This window comes from Clavelina lepadiformis, chromosome 6 (genome assembly GCF_947623445.1).
Source record: "Clavelina lepadiformis chromosome 6, kaClaLepa1.1, whole genome shotgun sequence".
NCBI classification, from domain to species: Eukaryota; Metazoa; Chordata; class Ascidiacea; order Aplousobranchia; family Clavelinidae; genus Clavelina; species Clavelina lepadiformis.
Window position 1 is genome coordinate 854,368 of NC_135245.1, and position 16,346 is coordinate 870,713.

Here is a 16,346-nt window from a genome sequence, read left to right on the forward strand (position 1 = left end):
ATGATGATACGGTACCACACTCTTTATCCTCAGACTGAGGAAAATCTTTGCTCGACTTACCGAGCCCCGCTTACCGAGTATGTCTTTAGTAGCCCGGTAGCTAAGTGCCATACAAAATTGCAGGTTTAGTCAAACAAGAATAGAAAACTCACACAAAGCAAACACAATGGTAAACACGACGCGATAAAAACATAGTCCCTGACTCAGCAATGGCCTTTGAACGAGTGCATTGACTGCGCACTGGTTTCAACCCCGAGTATTACTTCTGGAAATTGTTTTTCACAAAAATATCAGACAAGCAAATTGTTAACAGCTGATCGCATAACTGAGTACTTCCGGATCTTTCCCAACCAGTAGCCCCTTAGCTGCAATAATTGTTTCCTAATATGTAGGGATGGGGAATTCAGAATACCAAATCCGGAGGTCACGAATCCAAAATGCCAATTTAAACCGAATAACTTAATAGAATTCGGTTTTAAGGGAGCGTGGGAACGATATCGAACAAGTGAGAAGAAAGATGCGACAAAACATCGATAAAAATGCGCGCGAGTTCTCTTGAACGTAATCGGTCGAAGGAAACAAGCGTAACTATGCACGTGCCGCACACACACACATGCACCCTTTTCTCGCTCGTCCAATTCGCCCCCTTGCATTTGTCACGTGACAAGCTTAGAATAGTGACGCAACAATGCTGAACGGTTGCCTCTGCTAAAACAGTTAGCGTTAAAATATCTCTGCAGTCGTGCCACGTCAGCAACCTCAAGGTACAAGGTTGTTCCAGTGCAAGGCTGGCTGCTACGAAGTTGCGATCTCGTTTGACGGGTGGACATTTACGAAGCCTTAATATGTTGTACTGCAACGAACTTGTGCTTTGAATGTGTTTTTGTTGTAAATAATAAAAAAACACAGAATAGGATTCGGAATAATTCTACAATACTAAATTATTCTGAACTGTCCATTCCTACTGATATGCTATTTGTGAGGAATTAAATTATTATCACTGAGAAATTAAAGTAAAATTCGCCGACCCTGCGCTGCTTCCGTAAACCCCGATATAACCACTGGCAAAATAAATAACAAACTCAACAACGTCTGCGATCAAAGAGCTTCCGATATCTTATTTTTCAAACATTGTTTTTCCGCTTTCCGACATCTTCAGAAGAAAACGCCGTTCCCGTTCCACCAGCAAATATTTGGCGAATATGAAAACTCAAAACAGCGGTGATCTTTACGGTCCAGTCGTAACTTGATCGAATCGAGGGTTGAATCTAGATTCTGGCAAAACTAAGACTGGCGCTCCCTTGCCAACATAACACCAAACTATGACGGTTACTTTTATTTCACAGTGTTATATCAAAATCCTATGTATGACGAGATGTAAGTAATTTCCCCGGTACATTCTATGCAGACTATGACTTTCATGAAAAAAATCTCAATTATTATACTTCAGTCATGTGACGACAAAGGCTTCGGAGCCAAAATAAAAAAGAAACAAAAGAAAGAAAACTCAAACCAACAAATAGGCGGCTACTACTGGGCATTGTGACGCAAAAATAGAAATTTAAATTTGTAATAGTTAAAAAATGAGCTATTTTAATCGAAAGCGATGACTTCAATTTCTAGTGATTGGTCAACTCGTTTCGTTTCAATGCGTTCGCGATCATTGATGCGAAACGAAGGTTACGGATCACTGATTTTGATGATCGATAATTGATAATTAATCAGACGGTTCGGTCAAAGTCACGTGACTGCCCTAATATGGTCATACTATTGCAAAGGTTAAATGCACGGACAAGTCACGTGACAAATCATACGTCATAGCCGTCGCTGCGATTGGTTGTTCAATACTGTTGCCATGAAGCAACGTTACGTCATATAAGAGAAAAAACATCAAAAAATACGAAGAATAAATATTTCTATTTTGAGTGGAAATATTACCGGACCTTTAACAAAAAAGCGAGCTCGGTATTATTACGTCACAACTCGCATTATTAGAAACAAGGTACAGATAGTGTGGATGACAAGAAGCAGAAGCCGCAATATCCTCTATAATAGTACGACGTTAAGGTTCGGAGGACGATAATTGAGTTAGGAGATCCTCCTCGGGCAAAGGACCACATGCATGAGTCTGGACTTGAAGCAGGTGCAACATGAGAGCGAGAGCATGAGGAGGAGGAGGGAGATGCTGATCGCGATGTCGATCCCGGTCCCAAAAGTCGACACGTTCGGTTTGCTCGGGGGTTTCCCAACATCGGCGGTGATGTTCGTGTAGAGAGCGGTTCTCTTCTTATCCACTATGTTGTACCGGATGTTGTTCAAACCGTCCCGTCTCTGTCTCTCCGCCGCTCCTACTAGAAGGGTGTAGCGGTAGGGGTTGACCCTATTGTTGGTGTCGGAGGGGTGGTAGATCATGCGGTACCTGGAATAACCAATGATAATTTATGAGTCGCCGACGCTCAAGTTATAACAATTTATCGATAGAAACGTGACAAACAACGCGTTTTATCACGAAAGCGGGGATAATGATGAAAGAACTCGAATGAACAACAACAGGCACGTTGTACCAGGAAATTAAACCACACGAGACCGCTTGCTTAGAGCTCGATAGTTAAGCAAGAATTAATATTATGACGTCATTCCACAATCATGCAATTAGCCTTTCGCAACCTCTGATCACGCGCAGTGTGGGCTGGCGCTTTATTGGATCACAGGAAAGGTTTATCAATTACATCACGTGCAACTTACTTGGCGACGTCATAGTTGGCTCGCTCCAGACCGAGGCAGCTATGCAGTATTCTGACGTACATGTCGTCGTCCTCGGCACCCCAGCCCCAGTACTCGTTGGAATATCCATTGACCTGCAACGTCGTCATATATTCATTATGTCGTAACAATGCACTATGACAAGTTCCAAGATATATCAGCCAAGTATCACTAGTTACAGCCAAGATGCTTAATTGCTCCGTAGCCATCAGATTCGCAAATTAATTATGAGAAAGCTACTTGTAGCGCGGAGATCATTTCTCCGGTTTGACGTCATAATTAAACATTAGCTTTGAATAATCGAAAATATTTGTGGATGGCGAACGCTTGTTGGTCGTTTGTGACGTAGCAATGCAAAGTGAGGAGGCCAAAAATAACTTCTGTTCCAGCGAGAAGGGTCTGTTATCTCACGTGACTCAATGTAAAACGGGCTTACGTAATCATGCGTGACGGGAAATGGCTTTCCATTTATAGCGAACGTCGACATAATCACCGTAGTAACCAGGCTGTCGGTGAAAAGGAAGACGCCGACAGCTATGGTCGGTGATCCATCACTAAATCCCAGCAGGGAGGTTTAACTGACATGAAAAATAGATACGGCCGGGATATACGACCTTTATTTCTGAAGGAAATCGCGACTGACAGACGCGATTATTCGAGTTGACCTGACACTGGCGAAGACTAAGAAAGCGTGCGATCGATTCTTTGCGTATTCAAAGTCGCTTTGAATGAAATAGGAACATGACACCGAAATATCACAGCGTATCCACGACAAACACTGGGTCTTGGTAACCAACAATCATTCTAGATTTAAACAAATCAAACTTACCCGCTTAAACATTACATTCTAAAAGAAACAATTAGAAGACAATGGCCATTGTGATGTCACCAGGGTGACGAGATTCAGCCAAGAAGACAAGCTCTTAAGTAAAGGGCGACGATTGTTACAGAACAATATAAAAAGTCGCCCGGCGAAAGTTTCTTGATTTAATTTTAACCCGCAAAGACTCCACTGACCTCCCCAGCTGCCCTTTATTGGGCGTATTATTAATTTATAAAGATTGAGCGACCAGGCTAACGTGACTCGCATGGCACCAGGAATAGACCTAAACATGATTCCAAGGAAGTATTTTAATAATTTCCAAACGCAAATATTATGGTGGAAGCAATCTGGTTGCCGACACAAATTGAATGCAAATTCTTCACATAGTTTCCTGCACACGGTGACTATCAGGTCGCTTAAACCGCACTGAACCCCAGGTTAACTATAACATTGGAAAAACGCGACCTGTGAAAAAATTAGGCGCTTTTAAACTCTTTCTATAGCAAACTCAAACCGAATATGCATTCTACAATGACAAGCGTTGTCAATTAATCCACTTACGGTGTTGCTTTGCTTTAGGACTTCCGAATAAAATGAAAAAGTAAAAGGATAAGCCCAGACGTGCCCGATACTTTGTTAGAACGAAAACTAATTTCGGCCTTTTGTTGAGGGTGAAATCGTGTTTAGGTTCCAGTTGTCACAACGCCAAACACAACAGGGTTGTAAAATATTCGGTCGTGTTTATGCCGAGTTAAGCGGCGCTATCACGCACACAAAGTTAACCAGTACACAACTGTAAGTACCCAAATGCCATCATGTGCAAGCAAAAAAGCTGGCCCTTGGACCAATCTGTTTACCACAAAGAAACCGAACAAGGATGATAAAACGACTGCTGACAGACACGTTTGATAGAAAACAGATCCAATGTTGTTTTGAAATGAAAACGACCGCGATCTCCTGTGCTGCATTATTGCACAAGAGGTATTTTACATTGCACAATTTAAGTTGTTCGTCAACTGATAAGCACTTGCTGCATAACACCACGCCCTGCTCAAGCTGCATGACGTCACAGGCCGGCAACTCGAGTCCAGCAATTGCTCAGCCGTGACTTGTGCGCTCATTGATAATAATTCGTGGGAAGAAATGGCTTGCGGCACAGCGTTATCGGGAAAACGCGATAAAAAGCATTTCTCATTCAACCAAGAAACCACTAATGTACGTTGCAAGCATCAGTTAAGGTGTGTTCATGAAAGAAATCAAGCGCTTAAAGGTTTAATTTTCGAACACGTACCTGTGCGAATTGGTGTTTGGTCATGGCAATTACCCCTCCGAACAATGCATCGTATGGTAGCTGGTAGTCCCACTTGTCAATCCCAACGGACAAATGACGCGGAACGTCGGCGCACTGGTACAGGTTTCGGTCGTCTTCGGCTAGCAAGTCGACGTCATGAAAGATGAAACAGTCGTAACCGCCCTCCTTGAGCGCTTCCAAATATCCGATGTTGAGCAGCTTCGCTTTGTTGAAAGTGTCCGTGCCAGATTGTTGAATGACGAAAACCCCGTAGTCGGCTTGTTGTCGCTTCATGTTCGGGTGAATCGCCTTCAAGAACTGGCGCAGATGGAACTCCCGGTTTCTATGTGGCACTATGATCGCCACTTTGTTGCGGGCCACGCACTCGGAGGGCTTGTGGCGTCCGCCATCCCCCACCCAAGAGAGATTGGCGAGCAGCTCCGGCATTTTAACATTCTCGTCATCTTCGCCGAGGTTCAGTTTTCCCAGCAAACTCGGGGGTGTTTCCGGACACAGGGGTAGCGGGGAGGACCCGTCGACGGGTTGCGGAGGCAGGACCGGCGCCCCATGCATACCCAAGTCTTGGCAGTTCGTCTCGAGCCCCCGAATCCAGTCCAGCTTAATGTTTAAGTGTAGGGATATGACCAAGATGACGTCATGAATTCGAAAATATGCAATGACGAGTTCGGCGATGAGAATTATGACGAAAAGCGTCAGCCATCGTACTCTGAGTCCATGATGCGTCCGTCTTTTGACCAGGCCTTTGGCACTGCTGTATTTCTGCCTGAGTGACATATAGGTCAGGTCCCATCAACCGTCAGCGGCACAACCTTCTAAACAGTCTTATATCTGCGGCAAGTCAATAATCATTAAACTGTTTTTAATATACACTGGTAAAGGCAATGCTAATATACGGACCAATGGAAAACAAACAATTGCAAAACATTTTGACCTTTAATATTTGTAGTTTTATATGAAGCGTAAAAGACGGTGTTATTTAACGTAAGTTCATTAAAACACATACATATATACAGTATATTACATACATATAGTATATGTACTTTAGAAAAGTGAAAAAACATAAATGGATTGCGCTGGTAAAAGACTCGTGTTCGAGGTTAAAACATGTTTTCAAAGCCTTGTGAAAGCAATAGAACTTTTCTTTCAAAACAACTAAACATTAAACATTACTTTGTCTAAGTTTATGCTTGTGCCAATCTGTGCTAACTGACACAGAATCAATCGCTTGAAAGACGGCAATATATTATAAGTTATAGCATGGTGTACCCTAACTTTTCGACATTCGTCAATCAAAGTTGCCAAACTAGAAAGTATTAAGCAATCCAGTGTTGCCAGATAGTAATAAACACTTTATCACAGATGCTGTCCTAAACTACTCGCTTCATGCATCTGACTTTGCTGTCCACCACTGGTTCGAGTTAAGTGTTCGTTCCACATAGTTCGAGATGAGCCAAGCGCTTTTGATCAAGTCTGTTAACGTAACTAACGTCGTAACTAAGCAGATAAGGCGACGCATTACGTCATATGAGATTCGATCCACGTGAGAGAAAATAACTATAAAACGTCGTTGCTATTTTGGATACGAAATCTAAATTTAAAATATGGCCGAGGCGGGCCCGACGTTTACGCGCAAATAAAACGTCGGAAAAGTTTGACCGAGTTAATAATCACGCAGCACTTCGCAAACAACTCCGCGACGAAGAAATGAAAGCAAATGGAAACCACAATGTGTGTTTCTAACCCGTGACTAACACAGCTGTAGGAAAAATTCCCAAGTGAGTTCTAGTAATGTGAGCACAAGGTTTCCTGGAAAGCTACAGGGATTGAAGCTCGACAAACAACGCCCGGTTGAAACTGACGGTCTAGTTCTAGGTCCTCAAGACTAAGTGTTGAGTACTGGTGGCAGCGTCACTAAACTTCTGTCCACTTATAAACCAACATCAATAATTGATAAGGATAAAAACAATCACAAAACTAAACAGGGAGCTATGCTTTATGATTGCCCCAACAGTATAGTAACTGCCAGACAAACGCAAACCTTTATAAATGCGAGAGGAATGTATGTAATTCAAATATTAAAGACGTAAATAATGAATTAATGACATCGTATTGGTAACGCCGCACACAAGCGTCATACAAACATTTTAAAGGCTGTAACAATACAATATGTGCTCATAAAGCATGAACAATAGACTTGACAGGACAAACAGTAGTCAGAAAAATCGATAAAATAGTTCGCAGTATTCGACACGGACAACTGCACTTCCTGAGTGAATTGACTGAACGTTCATCTCCATGAACTACTTTAAAAATGATTGGAAAACACCCGAGTCTCATGCCAATATTCGCGGTCATATTTCTCTATTACACAGAGCCTACGTTGCACATGACTATTGCCTCAACGGGATTGTAATATACACTGTACCAACTGCAAATTATTTCAGAATAATCTAGCCGGTAATTTTATTATTTTACAAGTAGTTAAGTCGCTCGAGGCGAGGAACGGCCAGCTTCAAGCAAACACTACGTCAGTTAGCTAGCCAACCACATACTTACTGCTTCCTTCACACAAGTACGCTTACTAACAGTGCTGCACACTACAACCCAAGTAAGGTGTTGTTCACACCACGAAAATTGCGCACGCGTTTATACTTTGTTGTTAGTTATTAGCTAGAACACGAACTGAAAAAACCCGGTTTCAACAGATCTACGCAATTACCGTATTGAAAAATCTGACACTTTTGAAAGTTACCACAAAGGGCTTAGTAACAAGATACATAAGCAGTCGTCATTCACCACACACAAAGCACTACTTCCTGCTGGATATCAATAGAATTTACTACCAACTGGTAGGGTTGTGACTAACTGGTAGGCTTGTGAGTAATTTAAGCCATGTATTGATTTTATAGGCAAGGCGAAGTGGCGAACGAACAACCAAACTAACCGGTGTACAGTTAAGCAAAAAGCCACCCGTCAAAAACTCCTTTCCATAGCGCCGATGGAGAGGAACACTTTAGTTCTAATCTGACCTGGACAGTGGTTACCAGCGTGAATGTAAAACGACTTTCCATCGCTGTTTATATTACACTCATTTTTAAACTTGGATACAGTCGCACAAACCTCAAACGCATGATACAGACACAACTATTACAGTAGAAGTATCTTAACATATCATTTTAACATATATTTGTTATGATAACCAAAGTTCAACAAACAGTGACGTATTAGCCACTGGCAAAGAATCACCAAAATAAAGTTGGTTATTTTCAACAGATACCATTTCTTACACGTTGTATTTATCATATAAGCAAAGTTACTTGAAGTTTATTAGGTATAATATCTTACAGCAATTAGTGTGTGAGCTCGGACATTTAACAAACCAATGTTTCGAAATTCTAAAGTATCAAACTACCAAAGTGTACAACGCAGATGGTTTGATGATATACATAGCAGAAGACAGCAATATAACCAAGTACATACAATTGTACATGCCTGCATCAGTCAGTGAAGGATGCCAAGAGGAAATCTGTGCACATGGCACTAGTGTAAAAATTGAATTAACTTTTGGTATTTATGATACAGTTTAAGAAATTAACATGCCAACCAATCACAGGCAACTTCTATGTAAGATATCACTGTGGGAATATAATGGAGCTAAATGTGATCTGTGAAGATTATATATGGGTGTGAATGTGCACTTTGTATATATTTGGGGCATCTAGGCCTTCTGTGTTTTGTAAAAATTGATATATACCTGTAGTATTAAGGTGAATATGTGTATATACGAACCATATATGACTTAAACATTTAAGCAAATTTTGTACGATATACGTCACAAACGATATTGGTAACTGGAAGTAAGTGTTGGAGAAGAGATGAAAACCAAGATGTTCAGAAAGCAACAAGCATGTACCTCAGCATAATATTAAACCATTAGGGTTATCACATAGCTTATGTTTATATGTAGAACTAGTAAAAGATATATGCCTGAACCAGTATATCTACAGTAGGCCTATATATATATCTTGGAATGTGTTTCCAATTGAATTTATATGAACTAATTTTTAACCAGGAAAATCAATCAAAAAAAGTATAACATATACTCATAGTGGCACTAAATTAGTACCGTATATAGAACAACAATCACCACGATTCATGGTGATCTTCAAAAAATTCTTGAAATTTCAAATCACACACATATTGACAAATGCTTTACTCGTCCTACTCACTGTCAGTTCTAATAAATTGGTAAAATGAAACCAAGGAAATATATTAACCAATAACAGGAAACTGTTTAGCTGCGCATCTGAGCAATTCCTTTTGATTTAGCTAAGTCTAAATGTAGCAAAATGCCAGAAAACAAAGCTCTTTTACCACATAGACTGCGTAAAAGCAAGTAATACTAATATTTGGTGAATAATAAACTTCAATTAACAAACAAATACTGCAAGTTATAGCTTAATCTAAAATAAACCTAAGTCTTGTGCTTGGAATATTTTAACCAGCCTAAAAATCTTGGTACTCTTCAACAAGATTAATGCTTGCTGCTTGAGAAAGCTTTATCGACATAGCACTGTGAACACTACAAGCCATAATAGAAACTGTAACACATGCACAATGCTCATCACCATGCACATACCAAACTTTACATGTTCACACAGATTCATAATAAATATACTAGGCAAAGTGTGATTGCTTAAAGGGCGATTTATAATGAATAGAGATGTAAGGTTTCAGTGTACGCCATGATGCCAAAATCTGTGTTAGCTTGCGACAGTCTTCTTCGAAGACTGCCAAATTTTCCACTCGTGGCCACAAGAACAAAGAAGTATTTGATAGGAAAATCTGAAATGCTGAATCCCTGATTTGGGTGTCATCCAGTAGGTCTATGTTATTAAAACATTCAAACAAACAACGCTAATTTACGTAATGTTGGAAAATAAGGAATAATACACAAACTATTTTAGCATTGATCAATAAAAGGAATATAAATCAGGACACTTAACGTAACTTAAGACATTAGACCTTAGAAAGATTAAAAATAAAACAAAAAATTGCACAACAAACAAAATTTTATCTGCGAGGTTATTAGGATATGACGAAATTTAAACATATGTGAAAACAATAACCTATCTTACAATTTTTTTGAAAAAGAGTAGAAAAATAAGTCAAGATTATGTTGGTATAGCACCGGTATGATATTACTATCTTTATCCATGGACTAAAGAAAGTTAAGTTGGTCAACTGTATGCCGTAATTTGGCTAGGTGACCATGCTGACGCTAAAAGATTTGTTCGTCAACACAATTTTACTGTAATGCACGTTTTTGCCCTTGAGGTTCTGCCACAATTACTTGTGTTATGTGTGGTAACTATCATCATAATTGCTGCCGATATGTTTGCGTCAGAACACCTTCAAGCCAACTTATACCAACTAAAGGCTGCACCAAAATCATTCACTTAACAGGCAGCAAAATATTGTGTAGTTGTGTAAGCTAATAATGATAATCTGATAATTTAAGCATGAGGCTACACTATACAAGGCAGTTATACACTTCCAAGTTTATCGACAGACCGACGTTTTCTAAAACTTGCTTACTAGCCCACTTTACTTTACTGTCAAGTTTGTATGGTGTGCCAGAAAAAGTTGGCTTACTATGTGCTAACTTTCTGGGGCAGAACTTTCTTCCTTGCCATTTGGCCCTAGAGCTTATTCTATATTATAAGCCACAGACTGCAGCATATGGCAAGAGCTAGACCGAGATTTTTGTCCAAAATTAAAACCGGTGTCTCCAGAAAAAACAGGAGACACTGATTTTTGTTCCAATTTATACAGCAAAATTAGGCTAGTGTATAAAATCGATGTTTCAAAAAAAAACGTAAAACAACGATTTTGTCACCGATTTCTATCGTAAGGGGCCGCACCTTGTCTATCACTATCACAAACGTCGGACAGCCTTGGGCCACAAGACGCAGGGCATATCGGCTACTTCCTTGTATACCTGAGATCTAAACGAAAACTGCCATACTCTGCAGACAAGATTACAAGTAGGTCTATTACATTGTCATGGCGCACATTTCGGCATTACATTTATCGGCGTATTTATCTGGCGCAATCAAACATTAGGCACACTGAAAGTGAACTTTCCAATAGGCATTGATGGGCAGCATAGGGTCCTAGGCGAGGCTATAGCCCAGCCAAAGAAGCCTTGACAGTTTTCAACCATAACTGGTCAAGTACTAAAACATAGGTACGCAAACAGGATGCAGTGTTGGCAATACAGCACTAACTATTACAGTCTGACAGTAGTAACCTAAAACTGCGAAACAGAAGCCTAACACGGTGGCGAAAACGGAAGATTTTACAGGCCGATTCTGCACGCCAAAAACGTGATTAACTAGCAATCTGGCAGTACAATAACCGGCAGTCAGTTAAACTAACAGGCAACGACAGTCAATATAGCTTATCTATCCACTTGTGAAATCTACAACAGAAACGTTTCCGTTATCCAGAAAGCATTTAATGATTAACCAAGCCAGACAAATACCATAGGTGCAGGCACGACCTAGTACATTGTTCGAAAAAGGACGATGGTTGCCATCTCGACCGCGGAAATTACCGAACCTTGACGTCAATACTTTCACAAACGAGTAAAGATTTAAGCTCGCGTTTTCGCTTTTTAGCGACAGTAATGATAATAGCGTAGTCTTTAACAAAATTGTGGGAGCTTTATTGTATTGGACTAACCGCACTGTAACTTTTGCAAACAACTCGTTTTTCTCTCATTATTATTTGAAAGACTTTTTGGTTTCAAAATAAAGCAATTTTTCTTAAAAAGTTGTATGGGACAAAACTCTGAAGCCTTTTTTGAACATAGGTGTGTAAAAATCATGGGCATTTGCATTACAATCAGTTTTCCTTGCTGCAAAAACTATAATAAAAAATTTCAGAAAATCTTGCCGTATTTTATTCTCGGAAGTGGCTGTACAACAGAAAAGTTACACAAGTTTTGATATCCAGGCGTTTGATTGTCATTTACTGCATTTGCTGTAAGCTACCGGTACATCCATGCCTCTGTTGTGCAGGAAAAAAGAATTAATTAACTTTTGATTACTTCACTTCGTTTTTTGGTTACGTGGTGCTCTAAGTGTCACCAAACTCCGACAGCAGGGTTCACTGTTTGACCGCTTTTCGAGCAAAATGCGTGTCATCACCTGTCAAAATGTTCTAATAAGCAGCGTGAACGCTTTTAAAAAAGCGGTGAAAGTATAATAGAAGATTATCTTCTTGGATTTCGTATTATCGACAATTGCTTTAATATACCAATTGCTTTATAAACTTTTGTTTTATTAAACAGATTTTACCGTAAATTAGTGATTTTTAAGGCTTCAACGGATGACCAAAGAGATTTAAACACATGAGTAGAAGCTTCGCTTGTGCGCATGACGTCATTTTTGTTTCTTTTATTCCCTTGGAGCATATTCTACTTTACTCATGTACTTTACATACTACTCATGTGTTTAAATCTCTTTGGGCTGACATATTTTTAATTCAAATTTTTATGGAGCAAATCTCTGAATGATAAGTGTTAACGATAATCCTGTACGTTGGTTTAAGGCAGGGGTCGGCAACCTACGGCCCGCGGGCCGGATCCGGCCCGCCATGCGAAATCGTCCGGCCCGAGACATATTAATTAGTTATCACAAGAATACGGCCCGCCGTGTCTTATTGAGTTTCAAACTGTAGTGTTAGCATTTAGCAATTATAGTATTAATGAAAATTCCGGCCCGCCAAAGAGTTGTACGCTCGACATTTGGCCCGTGACTAGCAAAAGGTTGCCGACCCCTGATTTAAGGGTAAGACATTCGCGTTTCAGAAAAGCTGTCCCGGCAGTTACGGCCCGCCAGTATATTTTATTTTATCAAATTGGCCCGCGGCTCAAAAAGGTTGCCGACCCCTGGTTTAAGGCTAACGATTTGTTAAATCTTGATAGTCTATATTAATTTGCTCATTTTCTTTGCTATGCTTTTCTAAAGCAACAAATACTTCACTCATTTGAAAGACTTAGGTCTGAACACAAACAGTTTACACTTTTACCAAATGAAATCGATAGGTAGCTTATTATGTGGGCCTTTTGACACGTTGTTTAATTATAGTTTAAATAAATTAAACAAATATAGCCTATCTACTAACACATCAATTATTCAACAGTGAACTTTTAAAGCTAAATAATGAGACAATAAAACACCACATTTAGCTTTCTTTCTCTGAACACGAAAATGAAAGTGCCAAGTCTATTTCATTTTCAACCACCTGTCGGACAGGATGAATCAAATCATGGCTACTATGACTTACAGTCATGTCCCAAGCATCCAAGAAAACGATGGATGTCCCGTCAAATACGTGTTGAGTTAGTTTGTGCTGCCTAAAAGACAACCAGTCGCTCAAACAGCATTCTCCTACGCCATAACCTCGAACAAATGTAGTTGGGCCTTTTACAATAACAGTTGCCAAAGGATTGCGTCTTAGCAGTTTCAATGCAGCAGTTTTGATGCTTTCGATGCGAGCTAGAAACAGGTCAGGATTGTAAAGAAGAAAATGCGGACCGATAGCGATAACAACCGTAAGGTGGCGTCCTTCGTCATCCAGGCTTTTTATTTCATCCAGCTGATCTGACACGAACCGAGTGGCGAAAAATTTCCCACCGTTCTGAAGCGGTGGTCCGTGCGCCCTATACTGAAAGGTGACGTTGAGGTCTTCTATGCGGGCGGATCGTGGTTCCCATACGTCATCGTACAGCGTCATCTCGCGGGCAAGAAATTTATCCTTTATCACGAAAGGTCTGACGTAGAAAGGGCGTACGTCATCGACAAAATACTCATACCATTGGCGCGCTGTAGAGTCTCCTATAAAGTAAAACGTTCTGTGACGTAAACAATCGGCTTTGATAGTCGGATTGATGGAATAATGAAGATTGTTGCAGACGCGAGATTTCCAAAGACTATTTTTCCAAAACCCAGATGGTTTTGGAGTTTTTAATCCAGAAGTACAAGCAGAAAAACGAAAATCTGATAAAAAAAACGTATACTTATTACTTGAAGATCAATTCGCAAATATCTAGCCTAATTTTGGTTTGAAATCTCCATCTCACGTTCATGGAATTGATTCCCCTTCACATTGACTGAAGCGATATTTCCAGGTACTGTTTTCCGCTGCATATTTCCTCTAAGAACATAGAAAGATGAATTCTTGAGTTACATAAACTGGAGTTACAACTTGAAAATAACCACCAATTTGTAGCGATAAAAATGCGTCAAAAAGAGGTAAAACAATAAAGAATCTCCACCTGTCGTTGGGGGGAAAAACTTGAAAAATATCGAGTGAAGTCTTCCGCAAACTGCTGTAGACGGCATGCAGGCTTTCGCAAACAAAAGGCGGTCTCGGTTTGATGCAGAACCAGCCATCTCTGCGACGGCCGGTAAAGTTACAAAGAACCTGTGAAGAGGGAAAGACGTCAGGTGTGATGTGACAGGGTGTCCTTTCTTCTTCTGCGACTGAACATATCTCATTTCTCCCCCAACGGGCACATTTCTTTTTCACAAATTTACCGAGAAATGACGCATCTTCCGAAAACCTCTGTGACGTAAGATGTTTTATGACGTCAACAAAATGACCGGACTGTCCGAAGAATACCTTCACGTCATGTCTCCCTTCCCAGAACGTTTTTATTTCTACGTCATAGATTCCATTGTTTCTAGAAACGATGCGCGACGCCGCTACGCTTGACTGCGTCTCAGGATTTTCGGCGCGAATTTTGAAAAATTCGCCACCACCAGTCGCTGTTGGATGGCCGATGCTATTTCTCATTTCTATGGTAAAGCGAATGACGTCACCGAGCTTAACATCCGGGTTATCGATGACGTAGAGCGACTGGGACGCGCTGGCGAGTGAGGGAGAGGAGTCGATTACAGGGAGTTGGACCATAGTTCTGGTTCCTTGCTTGTAGCGACGACACAAGACGTGAAGCATTCTTTGCCGTTTCGAATTAAACGATTCGTTCTTGTTTTCGTGCAATATCAGGTCGGCAAACGACGGAGTCCTCCACGAAAATATTTCCGACGATCTTTTTCCTTCATCGGTAGATGGCGCTAGCAACAACGTGACCAGTCTGTCGCAAGTTTCGTAGTTACCAGGCAGTGATTTTTCCCACGCTTCCGAAAACATAGAAGTAAAAAATTTTGGAAAACAGCAAGAAGCAAGCAGCCCGCAGTGAAGAACAAACATCGATCCCACAACAGCGAGCAAACAAAGAAAATAGAAAGATAGATATTTCCTTTTCAATATCACGTCGATGCCGCCAAACAAAAACATGTTTTACAAAGAACCCAAATTAAGTCTAAAAAGCAAATTCAATACAATTCATGAATAGAAATAGACTTAGTCAAGCTTAGCAAAATGTATAGTAGGCCTATAATGTAATGTAATGTAGGCCTACGGTGGTGGATAGTCACAAAAGGTCGGAATTAATATAGTTAAAATTAAAAACAGATAAAAAGTTACTGTTCCAGTGACGTAAATTAATGAGACTTGGAGGTTCCTAAGCAAAAGCAAGAAAAACTTTAATACTCAGCCTAAGCACAATGCTTCTGGTTGATTGTCCTTGACTGCAATTAAAGCAATCTGTACGCATCTGCGATGTTTTGCCTTGTTTTCTGGCTACTTGCCGACCACCTTGCCAGCACAAATAAAGTTTAAGCGTCAGCCAATTTCTTTCTCGCTCCTTGCTGCTTTTTCCTGACACAATAGACATTGAAAACAATCATGAATAAAATAGACATCTTATATCATCCTTGGCTGAGATTGAAGAACGACGCGAAATTATTGCGTCAAGCGATCCAGAAAAAGGCGTTTACTGATAAAAAGAAAATTGCTATCCAAACCAATTAAGGTTTGGCTGAAAGAAATGCTTGCTGTGCAAAAGTGTTTTTATTGTGACGTAATTAGTATTAAAAACGTGTGACCGGAATCTGGATATAAATGGAATTTGTATGACTGGACAAAAGCTTTAAGACATATAAACATCTTTTCTTCTCTAAGCTTTTATCTTCCATTATGCTCTAATACAGCTCTAAGACACGTCACAAAGGCGGGATAGATTCAATACTTCACAGAAGTTTTCGCGAAAATGACAAAAACATTTAACTTTAAAAGCTAAAAATATCGGGAAGTTAAGTAGAGAGTGTCCATCAAATCTTTGACAAGAAGCTTTGTATAAGACGGAAGTAATCTTGTTCATGTCAATATCGTAATAATTTATGATTTAAAAATATCAAAGAAGAAAAACAGCTTTTTCGTTTCGTCAACAGCATCATAATAGAATTCTGTGACTACATATATACCCGGATACTGAAAACTTTTAAATGGAATTTTCTACAACAACAAAAGCCA

General features: G+C 40.0%; 2 protein-coding genes across 2 annotated transcripts; both read right to left on the minus strand.

Annotated features, from left to right (window-relative positions):
- Positions 1 to 1,321: 1,321 nt before the first annotated feature.
- On the minus strand, positions 1,322 to 9,005 carry LOC143462802 (beta-1,4-galactosyltransferase 4-like). The gene is made up of 3 exons (XM_076961092.1): positions 4,878 to 9,005; positions 2,746 to 2,858; positions 1,322 to 2,419 (listed from the first exon to the last, which is right to left on the minus strand). The coding sequence occupies exons 1-3, from the start codon at positions 5,670 to 5,672 to the stop codon at positions 2,089 to 2,091; spliced, it is 1,239 nt and encodes a 412-aa protein (XP_076817207.1). The 5' UTR covers positions 5,673 to 9,005; the 3' UTR covers positions 1,322 to 2,088.
- A 3,969-nt stretch (positions 9,006 to 12,974) lies between these two features.
- Positions 12,975 to 15,277, minus strand: LOC143462779 (NXPE family member 3-like). The gene is made up of 3 exons (XM_076961053.1): positions 14,245 to 15,277; positions 14,050 to 14,123; positions 12,975 to 13,966 (listed from the first exon to the last, which is right to left on the minus strand). The coding sequence occupies exons 1-3, from the start codon at positions 15,267 to 15,269 to the stop codon at positions 13,152 to 13,154; spliced, it is 1,914 nt and encodes a 637-aa protein (XP_076817168.1). The 5' UTR covers positions 15,270 to 15,277; the 3' UTR covers positions 12,975 to 13,151.
- Positions 15,278 to 16,346: the final 1,069 nt, after the last annotated feature.